At 41.6% G+C, this 27892-nt stretch overlaps 6 protein-coding genes across 6 annotated transcripts; 2 read left to right on the forward strand and 4 right to left on the reverse strand.

The window, feature by feature from the left end:
- The first annotated feature begins 5279 nt into the window (after positions 1-5279).
- On the forward strand, positions 5280-10432 carry LOC4328089 (glutamate receptor 3.1-like). Its single transcript, XM_015771787.3, has 7 exons — positions 5280-5416; positions 6517-6854; positions 6953-8301; positions 8383-8660; positions 8996-9027; positions 9116-9522; positions 9672-10432. Exons 2-7 carry the CDS (start codon positions 6590-6592, stop codon positions 10173-10175), a joined length of 2835 nt encoding a protein of 944 aa, XP_015627273.1. The 5' UTR covers positions 5280-5416; positions 6517-6589; the 3' UTR covers positions 10176-10432.
- Positions 10433-10794: 362 nt separating this feature from the next.
- Positions 10795-12778, forward strand: LOC4328090 (peptidyl-prolyl cis-trans isomerase FKBP18, chloroplastic). Its single transcript, XM_015771790.3, has 7 exons — positions 10795-11301; positions 11612-11682; positions 11765-11851; positions 11944-12093; positions 12212-12271; positions 12376-12475; positions 12559-12778. The coding sequence occupies exons 1-6, from the start codon at positions 11004-11006 to the stop codon at positions 12436-12438; spliced, it is 729 nt and encodes a 242-aa protein (XP_015627276.1). The 5' UTR covers positions 10795-11003; the 3' UTR covers positions 12439-12475; positions 12559-12778.
- On the reverse strand, positions 12564-16482 carry LOC4328091 (UTP--glucose-1-phosphate uridylyltransferase). The gene is made up of 20 exons (XM_015771789.3): positions 16272-16482; positions 16118-16165; positions 15816-15998; positions 15639-15699; positions 15464-15541; positions 15336-15386; positions 15183-15256; positions 15018-15090; positions 14865-14922; positions 14706-14752; positions 14562-14627; positions 14361-14393; positions 14217-14269; positions 14058-14133; positions 13924-13980; positions 13760-13843; positions 13591-13689; positions 13390-13494; positions 13099-13170; positions 12564-12821 (listed from the first exon to the last, which is right to left on the reverse strand). Exons 1-20 carry the CDS (start codon positions 16328-16330, stop codon positions 12795-12797), a joined length of 1404 nt encoding a protein of 467 aa, XP_015627275.1. The 5' UTR covers positions 16331-16482; the 3' UTR covers positions 12564-12794.
- Positions 16483-16713: 231 nt separating this feature from the next.
- On the reverse strand, positions 16714-20753 carry LOC4328092 (autophagy protein 5-like). Its single transcript, NM_001401753.1, has 8 exons — positions 20541-20753; positions 19873-19997; positions 18711-18777; positions 18530-18619; positions 18350-18437; positions 18029-18166; positions 17685-17816; positions 16714-17290 (listed from the first exon to the last, which is right to left on the reverse strand). The coding sequence occupies exons 1-8, from the start codon at positions 20673-20675 to the stop codon at positions 16923-16925; spliced, it is 1143 nt and encodes a 380-aa protein (NP_001388682.1). The 5' UTR covers positions 20676-20753; the 3' UTR covers positions 16714-16922.
- Positions 20754-21047: 294 nt separating this feature from the next.
- LOC4328093 (protein trichome birefringence-like 12) lies at positions 21048-24248 on the reverse strand. Its single transcript, XM_015771964.3, has 4 exons — positions 23637-24248; positions 22427-22567; positions 21703-21952; positions 21048-21614 (listed from the first exon to the last, which is right to left on the reverse strand). Exons 1-4 carry the CDS (start codon positions 24167-24169, stop codon positions 21327-21329), a joined length of 1212 nt encoding a protein of 403 aa, XP_015627450.1. The 5' UTR covers positions 24170-24248; the 3' UTR covers positions 21048-21326.
- Positions 24249-24834: 586 nt separating this feature from the next.
- LOC4328094 (pentatricopeptide repeat-containing protein At2g01860) lies at positions 24835-27770 on the reverse strand. The gene is made up of 2 exons (XM_015767736.3): positions 27514-27770; positions 24835-26457 (listed from the first exon to the last, which is right to left on the reverse strand). The coding sequence occupies exon 2, from the start codon at positions 26450-26452 to the stop codon at positions 24992-24994; it is 1461 nt and encodes a 486-aa protein (XP_015623222.1). The 5' UTR covers positions 26453-26457; positions 27514-27770; the 3' UTR covers positions 24835-24991.
- Positions 27771-27892: the final 122 nt, after the last annotated feature.

The following is a 27892-nucleotide window of genomic DNA, read 5'->3' on the forward strand; positions in this document are numbered from 1 at the left end:
AACCAAGGCTGCTAGTTCAGTGCAGTGATTGGTCACGCACTTAGATCTACGCAAATATGGAATCATATTTTTTCAATTACTAGTACTTTCTAGTTCATGTGCATTACAGTTTTACTACTATCTATTTATTCTTTTCTCTTTTCTTAGCAGTGAACAACCGAAAGTTAGCTTATCAACTTTCTGATTGCCATGCAGTACATAATATACCACATAAAGCCCAAAATCAACTAGCTTTGTGGTATCTATAAATTAAAATACAATATATAGACACACCATAGACCTGTGCTTCCAGCTTTGTGAGATGCCAAACTAATGTTCGTTGATATATATGTATGTTCATACGCATTTGCACATCGATTTCAAGTGTAAATTAATTAATTTATCCGGGGAATTTTCCGGCAGAAGGATCAGATGCTAGCTAATCATATCTGGACTTACTGTCAGTCTCGATATATAGTAGTACCAAGCAAGTCTTCCTCCCTTTAAATGGAGTCTTATATTCCGACGTGCTCAAAGGGGGAAAGGAAAGAAAAGAAAGCTACTGGCATGCATATATGCAGATATACCCTGAATCGACAGCTCAAAAAAAATATTCTCAGAGTATTGCTTTGCAAAATGGAATATAAATATACTCCCTCCGTCCAAAAAAAAAACCCAATTCTGGGTTTGAATCTGGACTCACTATGTCCAGATTCAAACCCAGGATTAGGTTTTTTTTGAGACGGAGGAAGTATATTTTAGATAATAGAATATTTAATTGAGTAATAAAACATTAGGTTCATGAACACATAAAAAAAAACTTCCTCCGTACTCGTAAAGGAAGTCGTTTAAGACAATGTTTAAGTCAAACCTTGGAAATATAAATCATAAATAACTATCAAGTTGTTAAGTTTAAAAATGTAAAAATTATATGAATATATTTGTCTTAGAAAATACTTTCATAAAAGTATACATATATCACTTTTCAATAAATATTTTTTTATAGAAACATGAAGTCAAAGTTGTATTTTGGAGATCGTGTCGTTGTTCAAAACGACTTACTTTGCGAGTACGGAGGGAGTATCAGAGAACATAAACATATCATGTTGTCTCACAACAACCTAACACTACTACAACCGTCAACTTCAAGGCATATAAAGTCTATGAAGTACTCTTGAGAATGTGTTCAAGAAGGTCCATCGTTTTTCTGTCGGTATCGTCCACTTAAAGTCGGTGCTATGCAGTAAGCTGGACTAATTAACAAGATGCAATTAATCCCCCGACCAGCTTTGCTCATATAAGGTGAAGCAACAGGGACAATTAAAGCTAGTTTTCAAAAATAAAAAAAGGACAATTAAAGCTGTAAGTTCCCTAACTTTTTTTTTCCTGAAAACTGTAATCTCCCTGACCAGATAGGATATATATGATGCCTAGCTTGTAATGGCGATGAAGCATAAGAAAAAGACTTGCGCTTACACTACATATATGGGTTATGTTTATTCGATCGATCGTCGTCAATCAGATGCATGTGCTCAATTCACGTGAAAAAACTAAAGTTTTTGAAAGAATCTAAAGGAGTTCTGACAAAGTCTCAAGTTGGTCGAACTGACATATTTTAATTAAGGTTTAGTTTAGTTCCCAACTTTTTTTTTCAAACTTTCAACTTGACCATCACATCCAAATTTTTACACACATAAACTTCCAACTTTTCTGTCACATCGTTCCAATTTTAATTAAAGTTTCAATTTTAACGTGAACTAAACACACCCTAAATTATTGTTCATCTCAACCCCTAATTACTGGAGTAATTAGTCCCGGTCACTCCACTAGAGTATGACGAGCAACAACCCCCATCAATCTCTTTTTACTACACAATCATGCTACAACCTCTATCCGTTGATTTTTATAAAGCATATGCTTATTTTAAAAAAGTTTTCAAGGTTCACTACTTTGACCATTATTTTTTTATAAGATATATATTCTTACAAACTTTGAAACCAATATTGTTTGAACTCTCTTTAAAGTATGATTTAATTGGTGTAATTTTTACACCGAATGTATACTTGTAGTTTTACTAATTGTTGATCAACATCTACAAAGTTCGAAATTTTTTAAAACAAAATATATCCTATAAGAATCCTAAACTAAATTAAATAATCCATGACGTAAAAAATAATCAAACATAATCAAGCTAGGTTGCTAAAAAATAAACCCCATGTGAGAAACAGGATCAATATACCATGCAGCTACTATCATAAACTGGACTCTTCAGGACATATATATGCATAGATAGAGGAGGAAATAAAATAAATGTGTGAACTGGAAGAGTCATTGTGTGACTCATGAGAACGGCTCAACTAATTTGCTACACCACAAGTCTACAACTACACTAATCAATTAACTAGACTGTCCATGCATGCAGGATGAACGATGTGTCAACTTTGACATCATCGATCACTACGTGGTGTAGACTCGTGATACACGCTTGATTTGTTTTTTTCATGCTAGCTAACAAGCTAGTTTTGCACGGTTTGTTCTTCCATATATACTACCTTCTTCATATTTTTATCCAACGTTTGACCATTCGTCTTATTTAAAAAATTTATATAATTATCATTTATTTTATTGTGACTTGATTCATCATCAAATGTTTTTTAAGCATGACATAAATATTTTCATATTTGCATAAAAATTTTGAATAAGACGAATGGTCAAACGTTGAATAAAAAGTCAATGGCGTCATACATTAAAATACGGAGGGAGTATATATTTTACCTTACCCTAAAATTGAGATACTACCGGTGGAAATCACCACAAAATTCATATATATACTGGTTTCTAATTTCTACTAGTACCTTTCATCTATTTTCATTCAATATACGATATTTCACTTATACTGTCAACTCAATCACTAGTAATAAAATAGAAATAATTGGTCAATAAAATGAGTAAAAGACCTTGCAAATCAACAATTCAAATTATATATATATATATATATATATATATATATATATATATATATATATATATATATATATATATATATATATATATATATATCTACTGGAGGCCACCATATAAAAGTAATTTTTTTTGGATCTACCCACTGTGGTGCCTCAGCTTGCTTTAATTAATTTACTACAGCAAGCCATGCAATTGGCATACATATAAATATACAAATTATAGGCCAATTGGTCATTTATATTGATATTGTTAATTAGCTAGTATACCTTTTATTGAAAATGAGATAAGTACTTGCAAATGAGCCAATCCAGTCGCTTACACAAACTAGCACTTTTTTTCTTTAAGCTCCAGCACTTTATTTATTGAAAACGACTGGAAGTTCGGATTTCCATGCGTCACTTATATATCCTGTATTTTGTCAGTCTCTGAAAATACAAAAAGAGAAGAGACATGATACTCCAATATTTTCAAGTGACAAAATTCCAACCGAGATTTTCCATGTATATTATTCTCAGAGCAATTATAGATATCTGGGGCCTAATTTCATACCAAAACGTACTTACGAGAGTGACAGGTATACAGAGAATATCAGATGTATGCTGATTGAGACCGTACCTGACCCATTCCTAACTTCCTACTCTCTCCGTCCAAAAAAAAAAAAAGGCAAACCCTGGTTTTCTGTGTCCAATTTTGACTGTCCGTCTTATATGAAATTTTTTTATAATTCGTATTTTCATTATTGTTAGATGATAAAACATGATTAATATTTTATACGTGACTTGTCTTTTTAATTTTTTTCATAATTTTTTTAAATAAGACGGATAATCAAACGTTGGGTACGGAAACCAGGGTTTATCTTTTTTTGGACGGAATGAGTATATATGATCCTATATCTGATGCAAGAAGAATATATACCCATCCTGCACACCAATTTATTCTGAAATCTGTTAATCTAACCAAACATCAACTGGGCCACATAATATTCCAGTCACAGTAGAATGATCTTAAGTTCAGAAGTAAAAAGAAATGTGTGGATATTCCTTTCTTTGTCCAATCACGCACTCTAGTCTCAAGGTTGCATGCTACCACAGCAATGGCGAGGTGGACAGCAATAGTGATATGGTGGTGGATATGCAGAGATGGACCATGAGGAAGGCCTTGGCGTTAGAGCTGGTCCACCACGTGTATCTTGTATTCTTGTAGACCGCTGCTTAATTTTCTCCATCCACGTATCCAACTTTGGTCCGCAGCTTATTATAAGCCGTAACACCTATTATAGATTTTAAAATATAATTACAAATAAAATTTTATATATGTCTACTACTTAGCAACTCAAAAGTCGATGTAAAAAATAATCTACAATAAAATAACATCAAAATCAATTAAATTTCGAATTTTAGATATTCCTTAGGTTTTTTAATTCTTTTGAGAGAGGTTTTTTTTAATATTCAGAGTCTAGAGGTGGAGCGACAGATGTTAAACAATTTTGGTTTCAAGCTCGGTGCTAGGTTAAAACTTAGAAGAAGATCTCTAGTTGTTTTCATCGTTACACGTGACTTGCAAGGCACGTCATAAGCGGGGTAAAGGGACCATCGGGGTTTTCTTTCGGTTACGTAGTGAGAAATTTAAAATACGCCAGGTTGTCTCTAGAGTCGAGTTTTTAATAGTTACTCCCTCCGTTTCACAATGTAAGACTTTCTAGTATTGCTCACATACATATATATGTTAATGAATCTAAACACATACATATGTCTAGATTCATTAACATCTAAATGAATGTGGGTAATGCTAGAAAGTCTTACATTGTGAAACAGAGGGAGTAATATTTAATTAGTCACGCATTAATTATAAAAGCTTCTCAGATAAGATAGGCAGTTAATTATCTGAAACACTCCTTCGAGCGGGCCATCTGACTACAAATATGTGCACAAAGAGGAATCCAATTCTTCATCACAAGTTTTTACCAAATGCCATTTATAGTAATTATGAATTTAGGAATACTAGGAGATGGTATATACCATCGAAACATCGTAAATATGATACCTAAGATATCAGGCCTGATACCGAACTATATTAGACCTGATACACAAGTAATAACAGACAAACTGTTCCAATTTTGCTATGAAGAATTGGGGCTCATGGATGATGTGGCAGATCATGTCCTCTTTTCACAGGGTTCTTCACTTCTTCCTGGCCAGGGAAGCATTTGTTCCTATCAAAAACTAAAAAAAAAAGGAAGCATTTGCTATCATGGGTCCCACCAGCCATGTACCATCTTCCTCCTCTGTCCCATCCCCTCTCTATAATACCCAAGCACCAGAAAATGTGCTGAAAATGAGCTTCGCGAAAGCTCACGCGGTCTTCTTCAGAGAGAGGGGTCCCTACTCCGTGTCGAGCTGAGCAGCAGCAGCAGCAGCAGCCCGCGAGCCCAAAGATTTCCTCTTTCGTGGGGGAGACACGCCAAATCCAATCCGTAAGTTGATTTTCTCTCTCTCAGATTGATGGATGCTACCGCTTAGCAAAGAATGTCGCATCTTTGTACCGTTTCTCGTTCTTGGCTCCGAATCTCATCTTTTTCCTCCTGCCAATGCGTACGCATTCGTGTTTTTTTTCTTGGGCTAGTTCCCCTCCCCTACTGGTTGTTGATTGATCCTAAGTAATAATGGTTCCTGACATTCTTGGGGATATGTCCATGCGTTGAGTTCTTGTAGGTTCAATCCGTTCATTTTTCAGTGGTAGATAACAAGCACAAAACACATGAAAGGTTGAGTTTTTTTTTTCCTGTTTAGGTCGTTTGGTTACTTGCCATTCCAGACTTCCACTCACTGTTTCCTGCAGGTCTAAAAGTCTCAGGGGAGCATTGTGCAGTAGTATGTTTTTTTTTAAGGAAATGCAGTAGTATGTTTGTTTTGTTTGTTTATTGATGTCTGATTGACACAGGGGATAGAATAAATACTTCCATGGGTTCTTATGCCTAGTGCAATGGAAGGATTAGCACTGCAACTTTCGTTCTTTTCACAGACAAAGTGTATGGAATATGTGGAGTCCACAACTCCACATTGCTTCTTGGTTTGTTGTGCAGAGTCCGTATGAACAAAGCTGGCACCGAATCACGCTTGCCCAATGAAACTCGGATGTGCCTTACCTTTCTTTTAGCCTGATGCTCATCACTGTTGTGATTTGTTCTGGGATCGCCCTTCTGTGAAGAAATCGGATAGCTTGCATCAGTCATTACATTGTGTAAGCAATAGCATACCAGAAATGAGTGTTTCCATAATTCGATTCGTCATGTATCGAGTTTAATCATCTGCATTTGTTATGTCACGTTGTTTTTCTTGCAATATATGGGATGAATCTGTCGATTTTGTTCTCATAATTACTTCCTTCACATTGGCATCTGTTTTGTCACTTTGGTGTGTTCCTTTTCTTTGTTATTTTTTTCCTTTCAACTTTTGTACTGAAGATTCAAATGTTGATAGAAATTTACATGGGGTATGCTAGTTTCGGAAGAAAAAAAAATGATTTACGCGTTGTTATCTCAATGACAAATACTCTCTATCTTCTTTGTGGCAGGAGTTCTCCAACTCATCAATAATCTGCAAGATGTGAATAAGTCTCAAGTAGACTTTGCACCATTTGAGACACAATGAAGATAGGTCTGCTCATGTTGCTTGTTCTCTTCCTGGTCATGTCCCCTGATGGGATCCGCAGGAGCTTAGCCGCGAGGCCTTCTATTGTGAATATTGGGGCCATTCTTCGATTTAACTCCACCATTGGAGGTGTTTCGATGATTGCTATCCAGGCAGCCTTGGAGGATATTAATTCTGATTCAACAATTCTAAATGGAACAACTTTAAAAGTTGACATGAGGGATACAAATTGTGATGATGGTTTCCTTGGGATGGTTGAAGGTAGGCTAGCTGTTACACTCCTTTCATTTTGTTTGCATTGTTAAATAGAATGTGCTTTGTGTTGTGGAGTTCTGATGATACTACATTCTTTGTATCAGCTTTGCAGTTCATGGAGACTGATGTGATTGCAATTATTGGCCCACAGTGCTCAACAATTGCACATATCGTTTCATATGTAGCAAATGAGCTCCGAGTCCCTCTTATGTCCTTTGCATCTGATGCAACTTTGTCATCAATTCAGTTCCCATTCTTTGTTCGAACTGCTCCCAGTGATCTCTATCAAATGGATGCTGTAGCTGCAATAGTTGACTACTACCGTTGGAAGATAGTGACTGCTATATATATTGATGATGATTATGGCCGAAATGGAATAGCCACATTGGATGATGCACTTACTCAAAGGCGCTGCAAAATCTCCTACAAGATTGCATTTCCTGCAAATGCTAGAAAGAGCGACCTCATAAATTTATTGGTCAGCGTTAGTTATATGGAGTCTCGTGTTATCATCCTCCATACTGGTGCTGGACCTGGACTCAAGATTTTCTCTCTGGCGAACCAACTAAGCATGATGGGCAATGGCTATGTATGGATTGCAACTGATTGGCTTTCTGCTTATCTCGATGCTAATTCATCGGTTCCTGATGAGACTATGTATGGCATGCAAGGAGTTCTCACTTTACGCCCACACATTCCTGAATCAAAGATGAAGAGTAATTTGATCTCCAAGTGGAGCAGGTTAAGCAAGAAGTACAGTTATAGTTATCTCCGCACAAGTTCATATGCTTTTTATGTTTATGATAGTGTATGGGCAGTAGCTCGGGCTTTGGATGCTTTCTTTGATGATGGTGGGAAGATTTCCTTTTCAAATGATTCAAGGCTGCGTGATGAAACTGGAGGTACTCTTCACCTTGAAGCAATGAGTATTTTTGATATGGGAAATAACTTGTTGGAGAAGATTAGAAAGGCAAACTTCACTGGGGTGTCTGGGCAAGTGCAATTTGATGCTACTGGTGACCTCATTCATCCTGCTTATGATGTCATAAATATAATTGGAAATGGCATGCGGACAGTTGGCTATTGGTCAAATTATTCTAGCTTGCTGTCGACTGTCCTTCCGGAGGTTCTCTATTCAGAGCCTCCTAACAATTCTCTAGCTAATCAACATCTATATGATGTTATTTGGCCTGGGCAGACTGCACAAACGCCTCGAGGCTGGGTTTTTCCTTCTAATGCTAAGGAGTTGAAAATTGGTGTCCCCAACAGATTTAGCTTCAGAGAATTTGTCACAAAAGATAATGTTACTGGATCAATGAAGGGCTATTGCATTGATGTCTTTACTCAGGCATTGGCTTTGCTTCCTTATCCTGTTACATACAAGTTTATACCATTTGGGGGTGGTAATGAAAATCCACATTATGACAAACTCGTACAAATGGTTGAGGATAACGTAAGTATGGACAAGTGATGCTTTTCTTCTTCTGCACTTTCTATCACAGGTGATATTGATCAGAATTTTCCTATCCTGCAGGAGTTTGACGCAGCAATAGGGGATATTGCAATTACAATGAGCAGGACTGTAACTACTGATTTCACCCAGCCCTTCATTGAATCTGGCTTGGTTATCTTGGCTCCAGTTAAAAAACATATTGTTAATTCCTGGGCATTCTTGCAGCCATTCACTCTTCAGATGTGGTGTGTTACTGGATTATTCTTTCTTGTTGTGGGTGCAGTTGTTTGGGTTCTTGAACATCGAATAAATGACGAATTCCGTGGCTCACCGCGAGAACAAATAATTACTATTTTCTGGTATGGAGCTGATTTGAACATTTTGTATCATCTGCCCACTTGTCAATCAATCTACAGATATTAAGATACAAAAAAACCTTTTTTGCAATACATTGCACATAGCTAGCACCTTAAAAATCCTGTTTCTATATTTCTACACAGCCAAGTCCTCCAATTTGCATGTGTAAATGAGGTATTGATGAGCAATGCACCTAAACCTTGTTTTACGTATTCTCTGCATATGCAGAATCTATTGCATATGATAGTATGATGCATTACTTGCACATTGCTTGCTTGATGGTGTGCATCTTTGCTACCAAATTTGTGACCTTAATCTCAATTTTTATATTCTACAGGTTCAGCTTTTCAACCTTGTTTTTTGCACACAGTGAGTAAACCAACCTTCTATTATATGTTTTTTGGGGCAAAAGTAATATTTCAGTCTGACACATTGCTTTCATCTCTATCTGCTCCAGGAGAAAATACCATGAGTACCTTAGGACGTGGTGTCTTGATCATATGGCTATTTGTTGTTTTAATCATTCAATCCAGCTATACTGCAAGTCTTACTTCCATCCTGACTGTTCAACAACTCGATACTTCTATAAGAGGAATTGATGACCTGAAAAATAGTGATGGTCCTATTGGTTTCCAAGTTGGTTCTTTTGCAGAAGAATACATGGTCAGGGAGCTGAACATCTCACGGTCGAGGCTGAGAGCTCTTGGTTCTCCAGAAGAATACGCTGAAGCGCTTAAGCATGGCCCTAAGAGAGGAGGTGTCATGGCCATTGTAGATGAGCGCCCCTACGTTGAACTGTTTTTGTCAACTTATTGCAAGATTGCAGTTGCTGGTTCGGATTTCACCAGCAGAGGATGGGGCTTTGTAAGTACATTTAAACTTGATTTTCTTTAACATGGATTAGAAAAACAAAGAGAAAACAACTAGACACAAAATATAACAACTTAGCTTATGAAGTACTACTTGTTTCTCATCATTAAAACATAGTGCTTAATAAAGTTCACTCTTATCAGGCATTTCCAAGAGACTCCCCTTTGCAAATTGACCTATCGACTGCGATCCTGTCACTGTCGGAGAACGGGGAACTGCAGAGGATCCATGACAAATGGCTCAAGACTAGCGAGTGCTCAGCCGACAACACCGAGTTTGTCGACTCGGATCAGCTCCGCCTTGAGAGCTTCTGGGGCCTGTTCCTCATTTGTGGTATCGCATGTGTCATCGCGCTGCTCATCTACTTTTTCACCACCGTACGCAAATTCCTCAGGCATGAACCTCCAGAAGATCCAACACCTCGTCCAGGCGGATCAACAACTCTTCCAGACGAACGAACACCCCCAAAGAACGGACAAGAGAAATGCAACTGCAGAAATTTCATCTCATTTCTTGATCACAAGGAGCCACCAAAGAAGAAGCGGTCCTTGAGTTTGACGCCGACAACGCCATTGAGCAACTTTACTGCCCTTGAAATAGAAGGACCTGTGAGGACAGTCAGGAATGGTAGTGTCGTTGACATATAGAACTAGTGTGTGTAAAAAGCTGAGATGTTATATATTTTGGATCTGAGATATGCCATCTTTCGGTCAATCTCCTCAATTTTAGTTGAGAGAAAATATAATCAGAGGCTGCATAAGATGCTATCTGTAGATTTCAAGCAAATCCGGTGATGGGAAAAATTCATTTGAGGCCAGTTTGGCAACTGAAAAACTGTATAGAAAGTTATTCTTGTCCTTGATGGTATTTTGAATGGAGGAAATATATACGTCTGTTTGATTAATTTTTTCATGAACTTTCTCTTGTCATGCTTGATGTGTACCTTGTCCCTGAATCTATGTGAGCAGTCAAGTCTTCAACTTTTCTGTCTAAACCATATGAAATCGCAGGTGTCTCGATTTTGAAATGCTAAAGGAATCTGTTGTGCACTTGTGATTGCTTGAGGTGTACTGCACATAAGAGAACTATAAAGCACTGGATGCAGAAGTCCTTTGCTGCTGGGAAAAGCTCCCATTTTTTTGAACTGAATTTGCAGGCTATATGTTTCAAAAAAGAAAAAAAAAGGAATTTGCAGGCTCATAATACATAATCCATTCTAGTTAAATGTATCAGAATAAAACAGGTCACTAACAAGTTTTGTAGTTGCAACTTAGCACTTATTATTAGTTTGAGTAATTAGCTGCAATACATTATGACATATAAGAAAATCAAGTTAACAACGAAATAATAACAATTGGAAAAATATAAAAAAAAGGGGGGAGATGGCTTTTTTATTTTTTTTTTTGAATGGAAATGGAATATTCTGAATTTCTGAATTATTCTCGGTAGACAGGTAGCATCTTTATGGATATGATATGCGCGCCATTTCGGCTCTTCTCCTCCGTCCCCTTCCTCCGCTGGATTCCTCCATGGCTTCCTCTTCCCTCCCTTCTAGAACCTTCTACCGCCACTCGCTTCCCTCCTCCGCACCTCCACCTCCTTCGAGAGGGGCCTGCGCCGCCGCATGCTGCTGCCTCCGCGCGGCCGTCTCCCGGCGGCGGGCAGCCGCGCAGCTGCTCTCCGCCGCCGGATTCTTGATCGCCGTCTCGCCGCCTTCGCTAGCCGCGCGGAGGGGCCGCATGGTCGTGTCGCTGGAGGACTACGTCACTTCACGTACGCTCTTGGTTTTTTTTTGGTTTCTGATTTTGCCATCAGATTTGGGATAAAGCGTGTATTTCTTGTCAAGAACAAAAGAAAAGGAAGAAAAAGGCAGTAACCACATCTAACTTGTGCTGCAAAAGAATCTTGGATATCCAAGAAATTTCAGCTTTTCTAGATAATCTGGTGGCATGATTTTATACTGTAAATGCAGCGTGCTTTTAGATCAATAGCATTCCTGAATTCTCACTGTAAACATCAATAACATCTGAATTTAGTTTTTTTCCCCGAGTGGTTTGGTTGATTTCAAAATGTTTGGGCACAGCTGATGGCCTGAAGTACTATGATCTTGTTGAAGGGAAGGGTCCAACTGCTGAAAAGGGCTCAACTGTGCAGGTAATTTCTCCCACCTGCACACAATTCCCCATTCTTTCATTCCTAACTGAAGTGAAACTAATGGCTATATTCTCTTCTCAAGGTCCATTTTGATTGCATATACCGTGGCATCACCGCTGTGTCAAGCCGCGAAGCCAAACTACTGGCAGGGAACCGGAGTATTGCGCAGGTTATGAGGCAAATCACTCCTGAAGTTTGAATGCTAGTACTTTTGCTCTAGGACAATAAGAACTAACATGTCTGCATCTCTTCTTCTAGTAGCCTTATGAGTTCAGTGTCGGATCGCTGCCCGGGAAAGAGCGAAAGCGGGAATTTGTAGACAGTGCCAATGGGTTATACTCAGCACAGGCGTCACCGAAACCTCCTGCCGCAATGTACACAATAACTGAAGGGATGAAAGTGGGGGGAAAGGTATGTACAAGGCAAATAGCCAAAGGGTTGTACTCAGTGGCAGGCTAAGAATGTAGCCTTTGTATCTTTACTTTATTATTGACTTGGTCATCTGTTGTTCTGTATTCTGGTAATGCAGAGGAGAGTAATTGTCCCTCCAGAGCTCGGATATGGGAAAAAGGGGATGAATGAGATACCGGTAACATTTCAGAATATTGAAACAGTTTCTCATGTAGTTTGATTTAGTATTTAAGCACATCCAGGTACTGAAGTGGTGTAGTTTGAATCCATGCTTGTTTGCAGCCTGATGCTCCTTTTGAACTCGATATAGAGCTTTTGGAAGTTGTCCCTCCTGCAGAGAAATGACCATTTTTGTTTGCAATGGATGGGGAACTTTCATGAGGTATTAATAGGAAGTTTCACAGGTTTTAGTGACAAACGTTAATGGAATTATAACATTTTGTTTTCTTGCTGATTGTTGAACAGATATGTAACCAAATATGTTCATATGATATTTTGCCGGGACATGACTTGTTTGCCCACTCACAAGGAGAAAATAGAACAAGAAGCAAAGTCAAGTAGGTAAAAGACATGTACTAATTTTGTTATTCCTTATGCCGAAGCAATATTGGATCAAAAATATTCTCCACAATGTCGTGGAGCTTGATTGATTATATGGAATGGTGATATGATCTCTCTTTGTGAACTCTGCATCCTTTCGCTCAAAGGTCCTCGGGGCCATTGATATCCTGAAATGAGAGAATACATTTTGTTTGAGATATATGTTTATATTTCAAATAAAATAGTGTTTCAGTGGATGAATAGAATGCTAAAATTTAGCTCCTCATGTAAGATTGTATTGCTGTGAATTATCTACAAATTATCCTGACTGATAAATAGTTATATGTTTTTCTATGGCCATCCCAGATAAACAGTCATATGTGCCAAAGTTAGATCATACGATATCTGTTTTTAAACTGCAAATTTCTACATCAATGATATTGTGCTTCTTGGGAGAAAAAGTACCTTGTTCTCGATCACTGCTCCATCTGGGATTTCCAGTTTGACACCAGGTTGGGCTGTGATGGTCACCTTGCCCTTTAAAAGATAAAGAGAAAAATATGATTTCATTGTTTAAACACTGATCAATGAGAAGTGAAGCTGTACTCTGAATTAAGATTGTGTAAACACAGCATATAAAAGGTTGCATACAGATATGCAGTATTTCAAAAATACATGAAAAATAGTCCAAATATTTTCTGTAAGAACTATAACTACAAGAAAGACTATAATTTTAAGCAACTTTGGCAAAAGTACCTTCAATGTGATGCTAGAGCCAAACCAAACATCACCGGAAACCTTCAAGGTGTCAAGCTCAACAATGCTGGGGATTGACTTGAAGCGACCAAGGAAACACCCGACCTGCCATTACGCGAAGAAGGATCAGTTAATTTCATTTGAACTCATGAACTAAATTAAAGCTTTTGCATGAGGAAATAATGTTGGAAGGAACTATACCTTCTTGAACTCTGGACCCAGTTCAATTGAGGGATTCGATGGGTTTGTTCTGGCCGGGTTGCGTGTAACAAAGCCATCAACCAAGGTATATAGATCAGACTGCAAGGGTGAAACAGTTAAGTTAGAATGAGTGTTACCCTAAAAAGTTTACTCAGAGTGTCATACAGACCTGTACTAGCTGCAAATCTGATGTTGCCTTCACTGGTAGGAACCGGGACCTTGGAACATTGATACCAATTGCGTGATCAAAGAACTGGTACACAAAAATATGACTTATCATCTTTGTATGTTAGGAAAAAGAATGATGATGGTTATGTAGTAATTTGTTAGTACCCTGATTGCTGCACCAGCTGCTGTTTCCAACTGAAGAACTTTAACTCCATCCACTTCCTGAAATTATATGTTGCACATGTCAGTTGTTTGTTTAATTCTTCTCAAATCATTGGACAGTAATAGTGCATTGTTACCTTAGGGTTTGGAATGATCTCCATCTTTAGTGCATCAGCCTCAACAAGGCGCTTGATAGCCTTCAAGTTCACCCATCTACCAAAACCGGCAGCAACATTAGATAACATTGGGACAATCTCATCTAAAATGGAATAAAGACTATATATGAATCCACTTACAGATTGTTCGTGTTGAAGATCTTGAATTTCTCGATGGATTTGAATTCATTCACCTATGTTTCAGAAAAGTGTGAAAGCAACCTCAGATAAGTTCTATAATATATTTAGTCTAATTTGATGTCACAACTTAATTACATTACTTACATGTGCATCAGGAACTTGTGCAATCTCCAGGAGCTGGAAAGCAAAAATATTATCGTCACCAAAACAGCAGTTACATAATGGTTGAAAATTATCCTCCAAAGAAACTCAAGTCTAGCACAGCAACTTGTTTATATGTTCAGTACTCCAAGTAATTAAATTGCATCATTGCGGTTGGTAAAACAAGGAAGAACCAAAGTTTACCTGAACCTTGTCTTCATATGAGATCAGTGTGCCACCTTTAACATCAGCCAGAGTTTTCGGGGTAACCTAAAAATGGATTTTAAAACTTTACTAACCAACTATATGTGTAGTATCTTACTCATTCGATACCACGCAATCACATACCTCCATGCAATATTCATTCTGTTTGTGGATCAAATGGTTCAGTATCTCTGTTCAATAGTTAAGTACATTCCCAAAAAGCTCTCCTTTCTTAACCAGAAAGTCTGTAAAGCTAATATGGTGAATTAATGGAATAACTAAGAACTATATATATAAGGATACTCATGTCCACTATAGCACCCAAGTTATCTGAGTTTGCAATGAACACATACTCCTTTCCCTGCAATAGGATAAAAAGGGTGATATTACATGCATGCATGAAAACTTTGTATGAAATGTGGGAGCTGATAGTATTCCTAGATGACAATCACAAACCTGTGAAAGTAACAAATCAAGCTTGCCACTGTTCATCAGGGATGGGAAGATATCACCATGGCCAGGAGGGTACCTGAAAAAATGTGTAATGCAAAGGTTGTAAAAAATTCAAATTATTCGCCTAGTTCATCTTGCTGATGTAGCGATCTATGAAGAATGGCTTACCAGCCATCCTTGCAGGTCTTCCCCTTGGAAGGCCATGGCAAGAACTCATCGGCTACCACACGAGGATACTGGCTCTGCATTGGATCAAATTTGTTTTGGTGTCAGTAGCATTTTGTAAAACTTGGCGAAAACAAGGAAATTCAGCAGACATGCCTGATTGAAAGTATGGACTTCAATGTTCGAATTGGTGTATTTCTCAACAATCTGCAGGAAAAGCGTGCCGGTTAGTACTCTGAAATTTGTTCAGTCAGAAAAGGTTTTGTCAGGTAAGAAGAGATTGCCTTCAAGGTGTCTTCATGGGTGTTGAATGAGTTCATCAGAAGCAGTGGGACATTGCTGCCATACTTCTTGTTGAGGGACTGCAAAAGAAAGCCATGTCACCGAATGCCATAATGCAGTTTGCAGCAAGATGAATCAACAATGGATGAATCTTGCGTGAAGTTTTTAGGAACCCACCTCGATCTGGATCACAATCAAGTCGAGGAATGTGAATCCGTTGCGCACTTCGATGACCGATCTGCGAGGCCATGAGCAACATTAATTCTATGTTACATTGACATGATGATGATGATGAACAATGTCTTCCTAATAATGTCCAAATTGAGAAGAGATTGATGAGAAGAAAACACATACTTTGGTCCGGTGCATCCCATGGTGGTGCCGAGGCCGCCGTTGAGCTTGAGCACGGCGAGCTTGTTGAGCAGCTTCTTGGTCTCCTCCAAGTCCTCCGGCGGCGCCGCCAGGGTGTCGTACGGCACCACCACCTCGTCCGTCGGCGTGTGGATCTTTGCCCATTCCACATGCTCCTCCTCGCCACTTTTTTTTTCATTAATTTTGGATCATATCGATTCAGTAATCAGTTCATCGTCAGATGCATACAGTTAAGTAGCAGCTTGATCAGAAATGGTCATCCATGGAGGATAGGATGTGTTTACCTGAGGTAGCGGGCGACGAGGCTGATGAACCCGGACTTCTCGTTGTCACTGCACGCATGCAATGATTTGATTCAAAACCCAAAATCGATCAGCAGATCAAACTTGAGCGATCAGATGAGGAATTAATTCAGAATTAAGAGACTAATATAATTACCTGATCTGCGAGAGGCCGGCGACGGCTTCACGCAGCTTGGCGAGCTTCTCGTCCGCCATTTTTGTGTTCTTGCCGCTGCTTCACGCTGATCTGATGAGACAGATGAATCGGATCGGATCGGAGAAAGCTCGATCTTGTTGGTTTTTATAAATAAACGAGAGGAAACGAGAGGAGAGCTCGCATCGCATGAAGAGGAAACGAAAGCAATGGCGGACAATGCGCGCGACGCGGCGAAAACGCGGGAGCACCCAACGTTTTTACACTTTCCTCTTTTGTTTGTTACCTTCCATTTCCCTCCTTTTTTTTTTTGGACACAGGTTTCCCGGGCTTTTCTTAGAGTTATTTATTTATTATTACTGCTATTTTTAACGAGGTATATGCTTTTGTGGTGAAGCAGCACTTCTCTTCTGTTCAAGCATATCAACATTTTTCAGAATTTTCTTCATTTCAAAACATTGAGCATTCATTCATTCATTCATTCATCATCTAATTCCAATCCAATATCTTACACCAATTGATCAGCACGTCAAAACGTATTAAGATTTCAGCATCTGTACAAAGAATTAATATTAATGTCTAGGAGTCATCCAAGATGAGAACCAAGACCAGATTTTTCCTGGAATGCGCTCTCCCTATTGTGTTTCTAACATTTCATCTACCATCCTTAGGCTCTCGTTTTCTTGTACCGACATACACACAAATATGGAGGTAACATTCAGGGTTCTTCAGGTTGTTGGCAACCCAAAGGAAAGGTATGTCCATGTCGACCTCAATGCCTTGCACCCTTACTAGCTTCACTATTTTACCCTTGTTGGCCACATTCGCCTCTTGCGGGCTCGACGAAGCAGACGACTCTAACTTCTCACAACTTCTTGGGGTGACATCAGAATCATCATTAGGGGCTGAATCTGGTGCCTGAGGAGCAGTTTCGGAATCGTCGGGTATACGTGATGCCTTCGAGCTGAAGAACTCAGGTAGCAAAGTTTTCAACGCATGTTCCAGGGTGATGTAGCTTCTACCTGCACCAAAGAAATGTATCAGGAAAGCACTGCTGATACTGCACCGTAAAACATTCTGAATCATAGCACCACAATATCAAGCATAATGGTGTAAGCATTATTTTTTGGGGGATAACCACAACCCTTTAGTGAAACCAAATATTTCATAGCATCTGGATCTCTATCCCTACACCACACGTTTCACAGGAATGAGGGGAAATGAAATGTACAACAATAGGGCACTACTACTGTCTCGAAATTATAAAAGAGCGCCACTACTTCCAGGTTGGTGAACGAACCCTTTGAAGCATGCAAAAACGGTATGCAAACCACTCATGAAGGACAAGTAAACGCTTGACCAAATTTGTTCTACTGTCATCCAAAAGATATAAATGTTAATTACAATGCTACATACCTTCCTCCCTCCGTACTTCGAATGGTCGGTTAATATAGGATATGCTTTCCCAATCACCAACAGGTAGTGCATCTTCTAAATCATAAAGGTCTTCTTGAACACTGCGCACATATAATCGAACAGGAACCCTGCCTAACCAGAGAATAACTGATAAGAGCCAGGATGGTAGCTGATTCATTGTAACATGTTGAAATCACTTATTATGTGACTACAAGCACACAGAAAATTTAAAATGTGAAAACTATGCACCAACTAGCTACTGTATAAAAAACTTGTGCATATGGAGTGTATGTGAATGCTCAATTAATAGTAAAGGTAGACATATTCAATGCAGAAAAGCATACATGGTTTGCCAGATCCAGGAGATTCAGGCTCATCAGAACCTTGTTGACCCTCTACTGAGGAAGTTCGTACTAAGCAATCCTCTTCGAATGGTCCAAGCTTAAGCCTGGTGGAGATATTCATATACCCATCTAAGTTACCTAATATCAAAATAACACAATTCTGGTTAAATGATGAAGATACAGTATTCAGAGAATGCACCACACTCAAATAGTAGGCAATATTAGTCAGAGTGCTTGATATGTACTAATTTACAAACAACCATTTCATAATGAACTTATTAAGCATGGCTAGTATTCAAGTGTTCTTTCTGAAGAGCACACCTTTCATTACTGATTGCCACAAAGCACCTTGATCAGCCTGAGACATATTCATCACATTCTTACTGTTGCCAGTGATGATGAAGGCAGCCTGCACAAGAAAAAAGATTACTCTCGTGATCACACTCCACTTCCTTGCTGCAGGAACAAAGGATTGGGTAATGGCAGATCTCATAAACAAACCTCTTTCAGGGAATTCATGTAGCTCCACTTTACACTATCTTCGCCATCACAGAGAGTTAAAATTTCAGAAGGATATCCCCTAAAATGAACCTACAATTTTATGATAGAAAAGCATCATACAAGTCAAGCAAGGAAATAAACAAATAAATAAATGGGAAAATTTAAACAACTCTAGACTTACTGTTAGATTCCATGGTCTTTCTGGATCTGCACATAGAAGGTCGTAAAGAACTCCAATGGGTATATACCTATAGTGCAAAGGTAAATCGGGGAGTTGGGAATTTGAGAGGGTAGTTTTGAAGATAATGTTAGAGCCAATAAATTCATATTCATAAATATTCGACACACTTCAACAATATGCCACTGACTTTGTCGATATCCATAATATGCCGTTGCCTTTTCCTTAACCTCTACAATTTACCATCGCCGTCTATAGTCTGTTAGTTTGCATTGGAGAAAAAACAAGTGTGCCCTTAGTGAAGATTGGCAGCACTGAGACCATGTCGTGCAAGGTACCGAGAGTTATAATAACTGTTTATTTATGCAACATGATTATAAATAATTACGAGCACATATTTTAAGTATTTTAATTATGAGCAAATATCTCCAAGGCTACAGGACAGGAGGGGGCAGATCTTTGATTGGGTGCCGATGACTGTTGAGGAGCGGTTGAGGATTGCACTGACGACAGAACCAGCACTCCAGCAGGGCCAGGGCCACCATGTCCCCTTGCAAGCGATGGCGGCGCTGACGACGGCGGCGGCACCAGCAACAGCTCTCCGGCAGGGGCGTTGTGTCCCCTTGTTTGCGACGGCAGCGCTAATGACGATGGCAGCACCACCAGCAGCCCTCCAACAGGGACGCCATCTCCCGTTAGATGTGACGACGGCTTTGACGACAATGGTCGGACCGCCGCTGTGGATGGCGGTTGGGCCAGCGCTACGGATGGTGACGCTGGTGACGGAGGTCGTGCCGGCGCTAGGGATGGCGGTGCTGGCGAGGACATGTGAGCGGCGGTAGGCGGAGATGCGGCGTGGCGCCGACGCGCCGTGGCGGCACTGGGAAGGGTGGCAATGCGGCGTTGGGAGATGCGATGCTAGGAAGAAAGGGCCCTAGGCCATGCGGATTAGATGATTCAAAGGATATTTTGGTCATTACTAAAAAAATTAACAGTGCAAACAGCGTGTAGCTTGACGGCGATGGTAAATTGTAGAGGTTAAGGAAAAGGCGATGGCATATTATGGATATCGACAAAGTCAGTGGCATATTGTTGAAGTGTGTCCAACTCAGTGGTACTGAGTAGATTCTCTCCATAAATATTGGTAGGAGATAACGTATGTTACCATTTTAAGGGCAGCCCTTTGTATTCAAACCAAACAGTGTCAATACCAGGCGGGAGTGTGCTGCTAAAATGAGCCTTTATAATTGGTACCAACAGTGGAAGATACCCGATTCTTGGCCCCAAAGTCTGTTATTGATGAAACAGAACTCCATAAGTAAAGCCGATAAGGTAATGAAGTATCATAACATAACGTAAATTAATTATTAAAAAAGATCACTCACATAAAGGGAAAGATGAGCAATGAACCCACCTTAACATATATGGTGTGTACAAACTCAAAAGTATAACTTGCATTTGTTGCACTTGGTAAAAACAAGGGAGAACAATGACTATATATCATGCAGCAACTCTTTTCTTTACACATAATATGTGAACAAAACAAGCAAGTCATCAATTCACCAATCAAGTCCACTGAGTCAAAAAAGGCACCCCCTAATATTGTACATAGACCTACAAATTCAGGAATCCTAATTAAAACTGCAATCAACAACCTAAGTGCTAGAACGATTGTAATCCAAACAGGCAGCCTAGTAATCCAGAGAATCTGAGTACTCGGGATCCAACAACTCGTGGCAAAGATCCAAGATTTGGATGGGAGACCTCCAATTGAAGAGCATAGCCACAGGCCGAGAAGGAGAAGACGATGATGGGAAAAGCATGAGGCTTTACCAGGAAGGGCGGAGGTGGGGGGAGGGTGGTGACGTCGGCGTCGTGGAGGTGGACCTGGAGCGGCACGGCGCCGCCCCAGACCCGCCGCGCCGCCTCCGCCGACCACCCGGCCTCGTCGTCGCGCTGCGCCGCCATTGCCGCCGGAGGAGAGATCTGCCGCCGCCGCCGCCTAATCTTTGATGGTTTTTGCTTGTCGCAGGCAGCAAACGACTCGGATTTGATTTCCCCTTCTTCCTCTCTTCGGCACCGGTGCTGTGGCTGCATCCACCGTCCGATTCTACCTTGAGATTCGTGCCAAATCCGTGTGTAGAAAATCTGATTTCTGATTGAACTCTGTATATATATATATATATATATATATATATATATATAAAGTGTTGTAATTTGTGTATGGAAAGGATTACAGAACACACACAAGAAAAAATCCATTTAAAGCATCAGCTCAATCAGGATTAAAACCCAACAACGTTTCTTTCATAGCTCTAAACTCCAAAGAGAGGAGAGGACTGGAAAGTGTGAAGCTTCACTCTACTGAGCAATTGCAGTTTCATCAACGTCAAGTGTGCAAGTACAAAATTTCTTCAGTAAGTATTTAAGTGTACTTAACAGTTAACTCCACCATCTCCTATCTTGGTTTTCCATAAGAAGAAAAGAATTACAGGCAACAAGAGTAGCTACCTAGCTTTTTAATGCTCCTGTTCTAAATACAGCATGCCATTCATCGTGTTTGTTCCCACACAACATTTACAGTGCAGTTGCCACAATGGTCCAAGCTTCAGCATGTCATCAACCATTTGCCTGCTTGAAGTGATGCAAGATCCGTGCAGCCAAGATGTCGACCCAAGTGTCCGGCACGCCAGGAAGGCACCAATGCATGCAGTCCTGCCCCCATACAGCCACCGCGTCCTTCTTTCCGAGCCAGATTGCCGGATGCGCATCGGCACGGAACTCGCTCATGTAGGTCAGGTTGAGCAGCTGGATGTCTGTGCCAATCAGGGCCTCCTGAATCGCCGAATTCACTAGCCTTGCTTCTTTGTTCACTCCTCCAAACCTGGGATCGAACCACAAGTCGAGCTGCACAAGATTTTGTTACAGCCGCGTCATGATTCAGAACTTTAAAATGCATTTCTGAAGCAAAAACAGTCTGAACTCAGAGCGTTACCTCGTGTTCTTGTAGAAGCCGATCAGACACGCAGCTGCCATTGTGATCCCATTCACCTCCATAGAAGTGCCTGGGTGACTGTGAGCGCCACAGTTTCAGTGTTTTACTTGGGACCTCCCTTTCAATGTAAGAGGCCATACTTTTGAGGACTACTTTCAATCCATCGTAGATGCCAAGTGGCGGCTCAATTGGTTTCCCTCCTCGGTAGAAAACAAGGGGGGTCTCTTTTGGGAATTTATCCAGGCCCCACCTGATAAGGGACAAGCATCAAGCATTATAACAGGAATGGTGCACGCATGGCTCCTAACCAACCTAGGAACAAATTAGAATTTACAAAGAATTTTATGGAGACGCACAAGAATTTTATCCAAAGAAATTTACAAAGCAAGATGCACAAGCATGATCTACTATGCTTAGAATTTTATGGAGAAGCACGCATCCAGGAGATGGCATCCTTGGAGGAAATTTACAATATAAAACCAAAAGAACATTTTAAGGCTGTGCAAGAAAGGTATGACGAGCCCACCTCCCAAGTGATGTCCAGAATAAAAAGTATGCAATGCTTAGAGTCAGAGTATCATAAGGAACTATGAACAATTTCCAACCCTACTTTAAGAAAAAGGTAGCGATGAAACTTCCACTCTACTTTGCTAGTAGTAAACAAGACGAATACAACAGCAAAGCATGCAATAAGAACTTAATGCTAAGGAAACAATTAACTCACCAATGTCCAGTGTTGAAAATGAGCACATCATAGAACCTGGTGACATTTACCCATTCATCAGCAGGAATGTCAACATCCACTCTGTAAGTTCCCTTTATTCCATCCTTGTGAAGCTCTTTGGAATTCTCTACAGGCTGCCACCTTCGTATCATTAGTTACCACCATGTGAGCTTTATGGTTTTATCATATGAAGCAAAGAAAGCACAACCTCATGCAGTATAAATGTCAAAATGCCATAGTCTTAAGTTCAACAATTGTAGATTTTAAGTTCTTGAAGGAAACAGCCAAAACACAAGAAGAACGGCATCAGAAACTGTCAATACATATCTACCATATGGTTATATAGTTAACAGCACAAAGTAGGATAACATATAACATATGTTTGAACATTATCAGAACAAATTTTACACAACAAATAGATCATAATGCTTGGGTATTTAAATACGGTAAATCGTAATTTCTTCATCACATTCTATGGATCTCCCTGCTTACTCACCCACAGTCTTATCTCTAAATCACTATTAGTGCAATGTGGATAATCTCATATTTTTCAGTCTGGCCTCCTCACCTCAAACCTATTAATCTATGAAAGAAAGATAACCAACGACATAAGTATTGACAGCATTCAGCAGACAACATCAGATACAATCACAGTATGACAGTAACCACACCACTGCAGAGTGCAGAGCACAGATACTAGCCATGTCAATGATACCAAAATCAAGCACAGGACATCCAAACAAACAAGATGGAACTGATCCATATTACAACAAAGGAATATATGTGACATCCATTTTTCTCCTGAGAATACATCCACTTCCTAGTTAGCATAGTGGTGTGAAATCACTGAATTACCAAGATCTTCCTGCAATTGCCTTTTTGGTATGGTATAAAAAAAATCATCTCTATCTCATGCATCCAATTCATAAGCATACAAAGAAAACTTAAATCTCTATAGAGTATAGACCGCATCACATTCAATGGAGAAAATTGCATATCTACCAATCTACCATCACTTACAGTCTTATCTCTAAAACATCAGTACTGATGCAATGTGGGTAAATCTCACCTCACCTAGCTACAATTCATCCCGATAAACACATACAAAGATTGCTCATATACACATCCTGTAGTCTAATCTAAAGATGTAATGGCAGTCTCTAACAAACCCGGAAATTAAAGCAGCACGATTTCAGCAGATAGCACTCACGTGTACTTGGCGAGGAGAACTGCGCGGTGGTACGCGACGATGACGTCATCCCTGGGGAAGTAGCCGCCGCGCCACGCGCCCCGCCGCTTCCACTTGCTCGCGCCGCCGTCCGCCGACCGGAGCGCGCACAGCAGCGCCACGACCAGGTTCTCCGACAGCGAGTCCCCCACGAGCCCGATCCGCCGCCCCCGGGCCACGGCCAGGAACTCCGCGGCGTCGATCCTCGGGACGGCGCCGCCGCCGCAGCGGGCGGGCGCCCAGGAGAGCGCGGCGACGGGTGGGCGGCTGTTGCGGGGGCAGTTCCAGGCGTTGCGGTGGAAGGGGCAGGAGGAGGTGTAGAGCGGCGGCGGCAAGGGCTCCCGGGTGGGGACCCAGCGGCCGGCGGTGGCGTCGGAGGGGGCGGCGCCGCAGGGGAGCGGCTGAGGCTGAGGCTGATGCGGCGGCGGCCGCGGGGGAGGGGGAGAGGGGAAGAGGAGGAAGAGGGTGAGGGTAATGGGGAGGAGGAGGAGTAGAGGGAGGCGGCGGCGCGGCATTTGGGGGAGAGACCCTCTCCCCGGCGATCGATCGCCGGCGGCGAGGCAGGAGAGCGAGACGGATACTGAGTGTGTTTCCACGCGAGGCCACTGCCCTGCCTGCCTTTAGCTTTCAGAGTTTTTTTTTTTTTGGCTTTTTTCAGATTCAGACTTCTTACTGTACTGTGCAAAGTTTAGATCATGGATTCATGGTATAGATGTTTTCAACATAAGAAATTTCCAAAAATTTGAAGAGAACAACTCATGGATCTGAAAAACTTGTAGCTCTACCACATGAGGACAGTTTCATGAATCAAAGGACTCTGAATAGAGATTTGTTCGGGTCCAACAAAAAGTATCTCGAGGTACTGGTACCTCACGGTACCAAATCATTTTCGATCGTTGGATCTAGCTGGGCTGGATATGCATTGTTAGATCCAACGATCGGAAACGATTTGGTATCGTGAGGTACCGATACCTCGAGATACTTTTTGTTGGACCGGAGCAAATCTCCTCTAAATATGTTTGGGAAAATTCAGACATTCATTCAGGAATTCAGCTACTCTGTACAGAAACTACAGATACAATCACGACCATGAACCAAAAAATATGCATACCCCTCGGTCTAAAAAAAACTCAATTCTAACTACAAACTTCGTAGCTAGATTTTTTTTTGGACAGTGTAATAGAGGATAACAAGCCAACAACAAAACAAATATATTCATAATGTAATGTTCTGTTACTACAGGTTAAAGGCAATTACGCAGAGCCTAATTTTACAGTTCAATTTCTGTGCAATGTCCATGCTAGTCAGATGCCAACAGCAAGATCAGTTTCTTTCTTTCAGAGCTGAGAATGCTCAACCCCCATCTCAGACAAGCGCGAAAGCAGCCTCCTCTCCAGCTTCACGCCGGCCAACTCCGCCTCCCTGATCAGCCTCCGGCACCTGCCCATCCTCCCCTCCGCCGCGTAGCCTCCGATCAGGCCGCCGTACATGTCGCCGGTCGGGACGAACCCGGCGTCCTTCATCCTCGCCAAGTACCGGACGCCCCTCTCGTGGTCGCGCAACGCCACGCACAGCTTCACCAGCACCCGGTACGCCGGCAGGTCGAGGAGGCCGCCGGCGTGCCGCTCCATCTCCCACGCCAGGGACAGCGCCTCCCGGTGCCGCCCGTCGCGGCACCGGCTGTGGATCACCGCCGTGTACATCACCACCGTGGGCCTCCCGCCGGTGTCCCTGAACCAGCCGAACAGGCTCTCCACGGCGGCGTACCGCCGGAGCTTCACGCACACCTTCATCACGGCCGTGCAGTCCTGCTGCCGAACGTGCAGCTCCGGCCTCTCGCCGAGCTCGTCCAGCAGCGCCGCGGCGAGCCCGTAGCCCTCAGGCGTACGGACGGCCTCCAGCATCAGCTTCACGTGGACGCTCGGGCTCAGTGTCCTCTTGTTGATCGTGGCGAACTCGAGGAGTTTTCGGGCAAGGCCTACTTTACCTGCCCTGATGAACCCACTGACCATGGCTTCAAGAACAGCACGGCTCGCTGAAGGGACGCACTGCTCTAGCGCATCCTCCATCTTCAGCTGGTCGAAGCGTGCCAAGACCTCAATTGTCGAAGCGAGAATCCGGTCGTCGGGGAAGAGTGGCACGACAGTCTGCCTCTGAGCCCAGCAAAGTGTCTGCAATGCCCTCTCTGGGAGCCCCATGTGCCCAAGCTCCCGAATGGTCATTGACAAGGATCCTTTCCGGAGGAACCGAACCCACCGATCGAGCACAATGGACACGTCAGACTCCGGTGGCAGCGCTGCAATCTCCCGGGCAATCCCAATGAGGACCTCCGGGTTCTTGCACACCTGGTCACTGAATGAAGAGCGTGAAGAAAGTGCAGCCCTTGCTGCCAGCCTGATATGCTGCTTTGGTGCAGGAGCATTGGGCAGTCGTGTCTTGTGAGGCAGTGGCAGCGGGAGAGGTCGCTGCCTCACCGGGTTTGGCGGCTTTGGTGGCTTCTGGCGCATCGGCCGGTCAAAGAGTGCCGAGATGGCATCAAGCTCATCTTTGCTCCACTCTACAGCCTCTTCCTCATCATCGTCCTCATCCTCAGAAGCAGAAGAATTCTCATGGTATGTCTGCTCATTGCGGTCCATTACCTCCAACTCCATGACAGAACCCCCATTCGATGGCTCTGTGCAAGAAATTCGACTTGTTGATGGGAGATTGCCATCTCTGCAGAGCCACCAAGCTCTGGTCTTCGCCGAGGCCGTGCAAATTCCATACAGTGCAGGGAGCGGCCGGTTAACCAGTGACATGCTTCCTGTTTTAAGATTAGGCAAAATGTTGTTACTTAGAACAATATTGATTCCAGATAGTAGCATGATAAAGCAAAAGGTTGCAAGTCAGCATGTATAATAAGCATAAATATACTACTAGTATGAATTAGAAGTTCATAAGAGCCTCTCTTATGTTCCCATCACAGCCACCTGCACAAATATAGAAGTTTGCCTCAAAAACTAACAGACAACATAAACTACTGGATTTAGCACGAGGGGTGTTTCTAATATGCAAACCAACAGTTAGGTCACAAAGTAGCGGGAGGATTTTGTTGTCCTTACTATTTGTATTTATAATTACAAAAAAACACTAATTGGTAAATTCCCAAGAACAACTTCCAACTCAGGTTTTCGGCTTAAAAGTTTCCTGAAATCAGGAATTTTCTAAACATGTACTGGACTTTCTTTTTGAGCAATTTCCAAATAAAATTTCAGTGCAAAAACAAATTCAGATTTCAGCTTAGCAAATCAGTGATTCCTACTCAGGATCAGAATTGTTTGACTTCGAAACAGAGATTTTATACTAAAAAAAATTATAGGGCTTTCAAATCAAGCCAGCTTTCCAATGTGAAATTTTTTACTTTTGCCTTGCAGGTTTCGGAAGCTTTGAAATTGCCATCATCCCCACCGGATTGCAAACATGTTTATAAGAGAGGCTCTTTGCTTTCGTTTGAACAGCGTGAAGGGAATTGTTCAGAACGAATTTGAGATGACTCGTTTCAACTGCAGTTGAACCCCAAATTCCAAAATGAAACGCAGAGAACAAAACATGCAATCAAGTTTCATGAAATTTCGCCAAAAAATACGAATTTTTCTATCCGCACGTTCCCATATCAACTCATGCAGTGTGTAACTTGACAGGTCAAGAATTCCTATGCATACAAATTAGAAGCACTTTGGGCATTCTATTCGCTCAGCAATACGCTTGAGAACAAACAGCACAAATGATGAATTAGAACAGCACTAATGATGGGAAATACACACACAATTAGGGAACCATGGGGGGAATTAGAGATTGCTTGGCAGAGACTGGATTTCACCTGTGCTTTGTCGCCAGATGGTTCTCTTCCCCCGCCCCGGCGAACGGCGCGAGCAAGCTCACTGGCTGGTATAGGTTGCTGACAGCTGCGCTCTCCCTGGCTGGTCTCTACTCTGCCACACGCAGCGGCTGCAGACTCCAGCGCGGCCTTTCTTCGCGCCGCTCTGAGCAGCCGAGTCGCCGGCGAGGCCGCCACGCGTGTGCGGCGGCGCCGACCTGGGCTCCTGGATGAGATGCCGTCAAAAAATGCAGAAATACAGTTCAAATCAGGGAGCAAAATGCAAAAAATATCCATATTGGGCCCTCGTGGCAAAATGTCGTATCACGGCCCAAAAAATATTGTCCTAGACTTGGGCCATTTGTTCGGCACACGGCCCACT

Source organism: Oryza sativa, chromosome 2 (assembly GCF_034140825.1).
Source record: "Oryza sativa Japonica Group chromosome 2, ASM3414082v1".
Classification (NCBI taxonomy): Eukaryota; Viridiplantae; Streptophyta; class Magnoliopsida; order Poales; family Poaceae; genus Oryza; species Oryza sativa.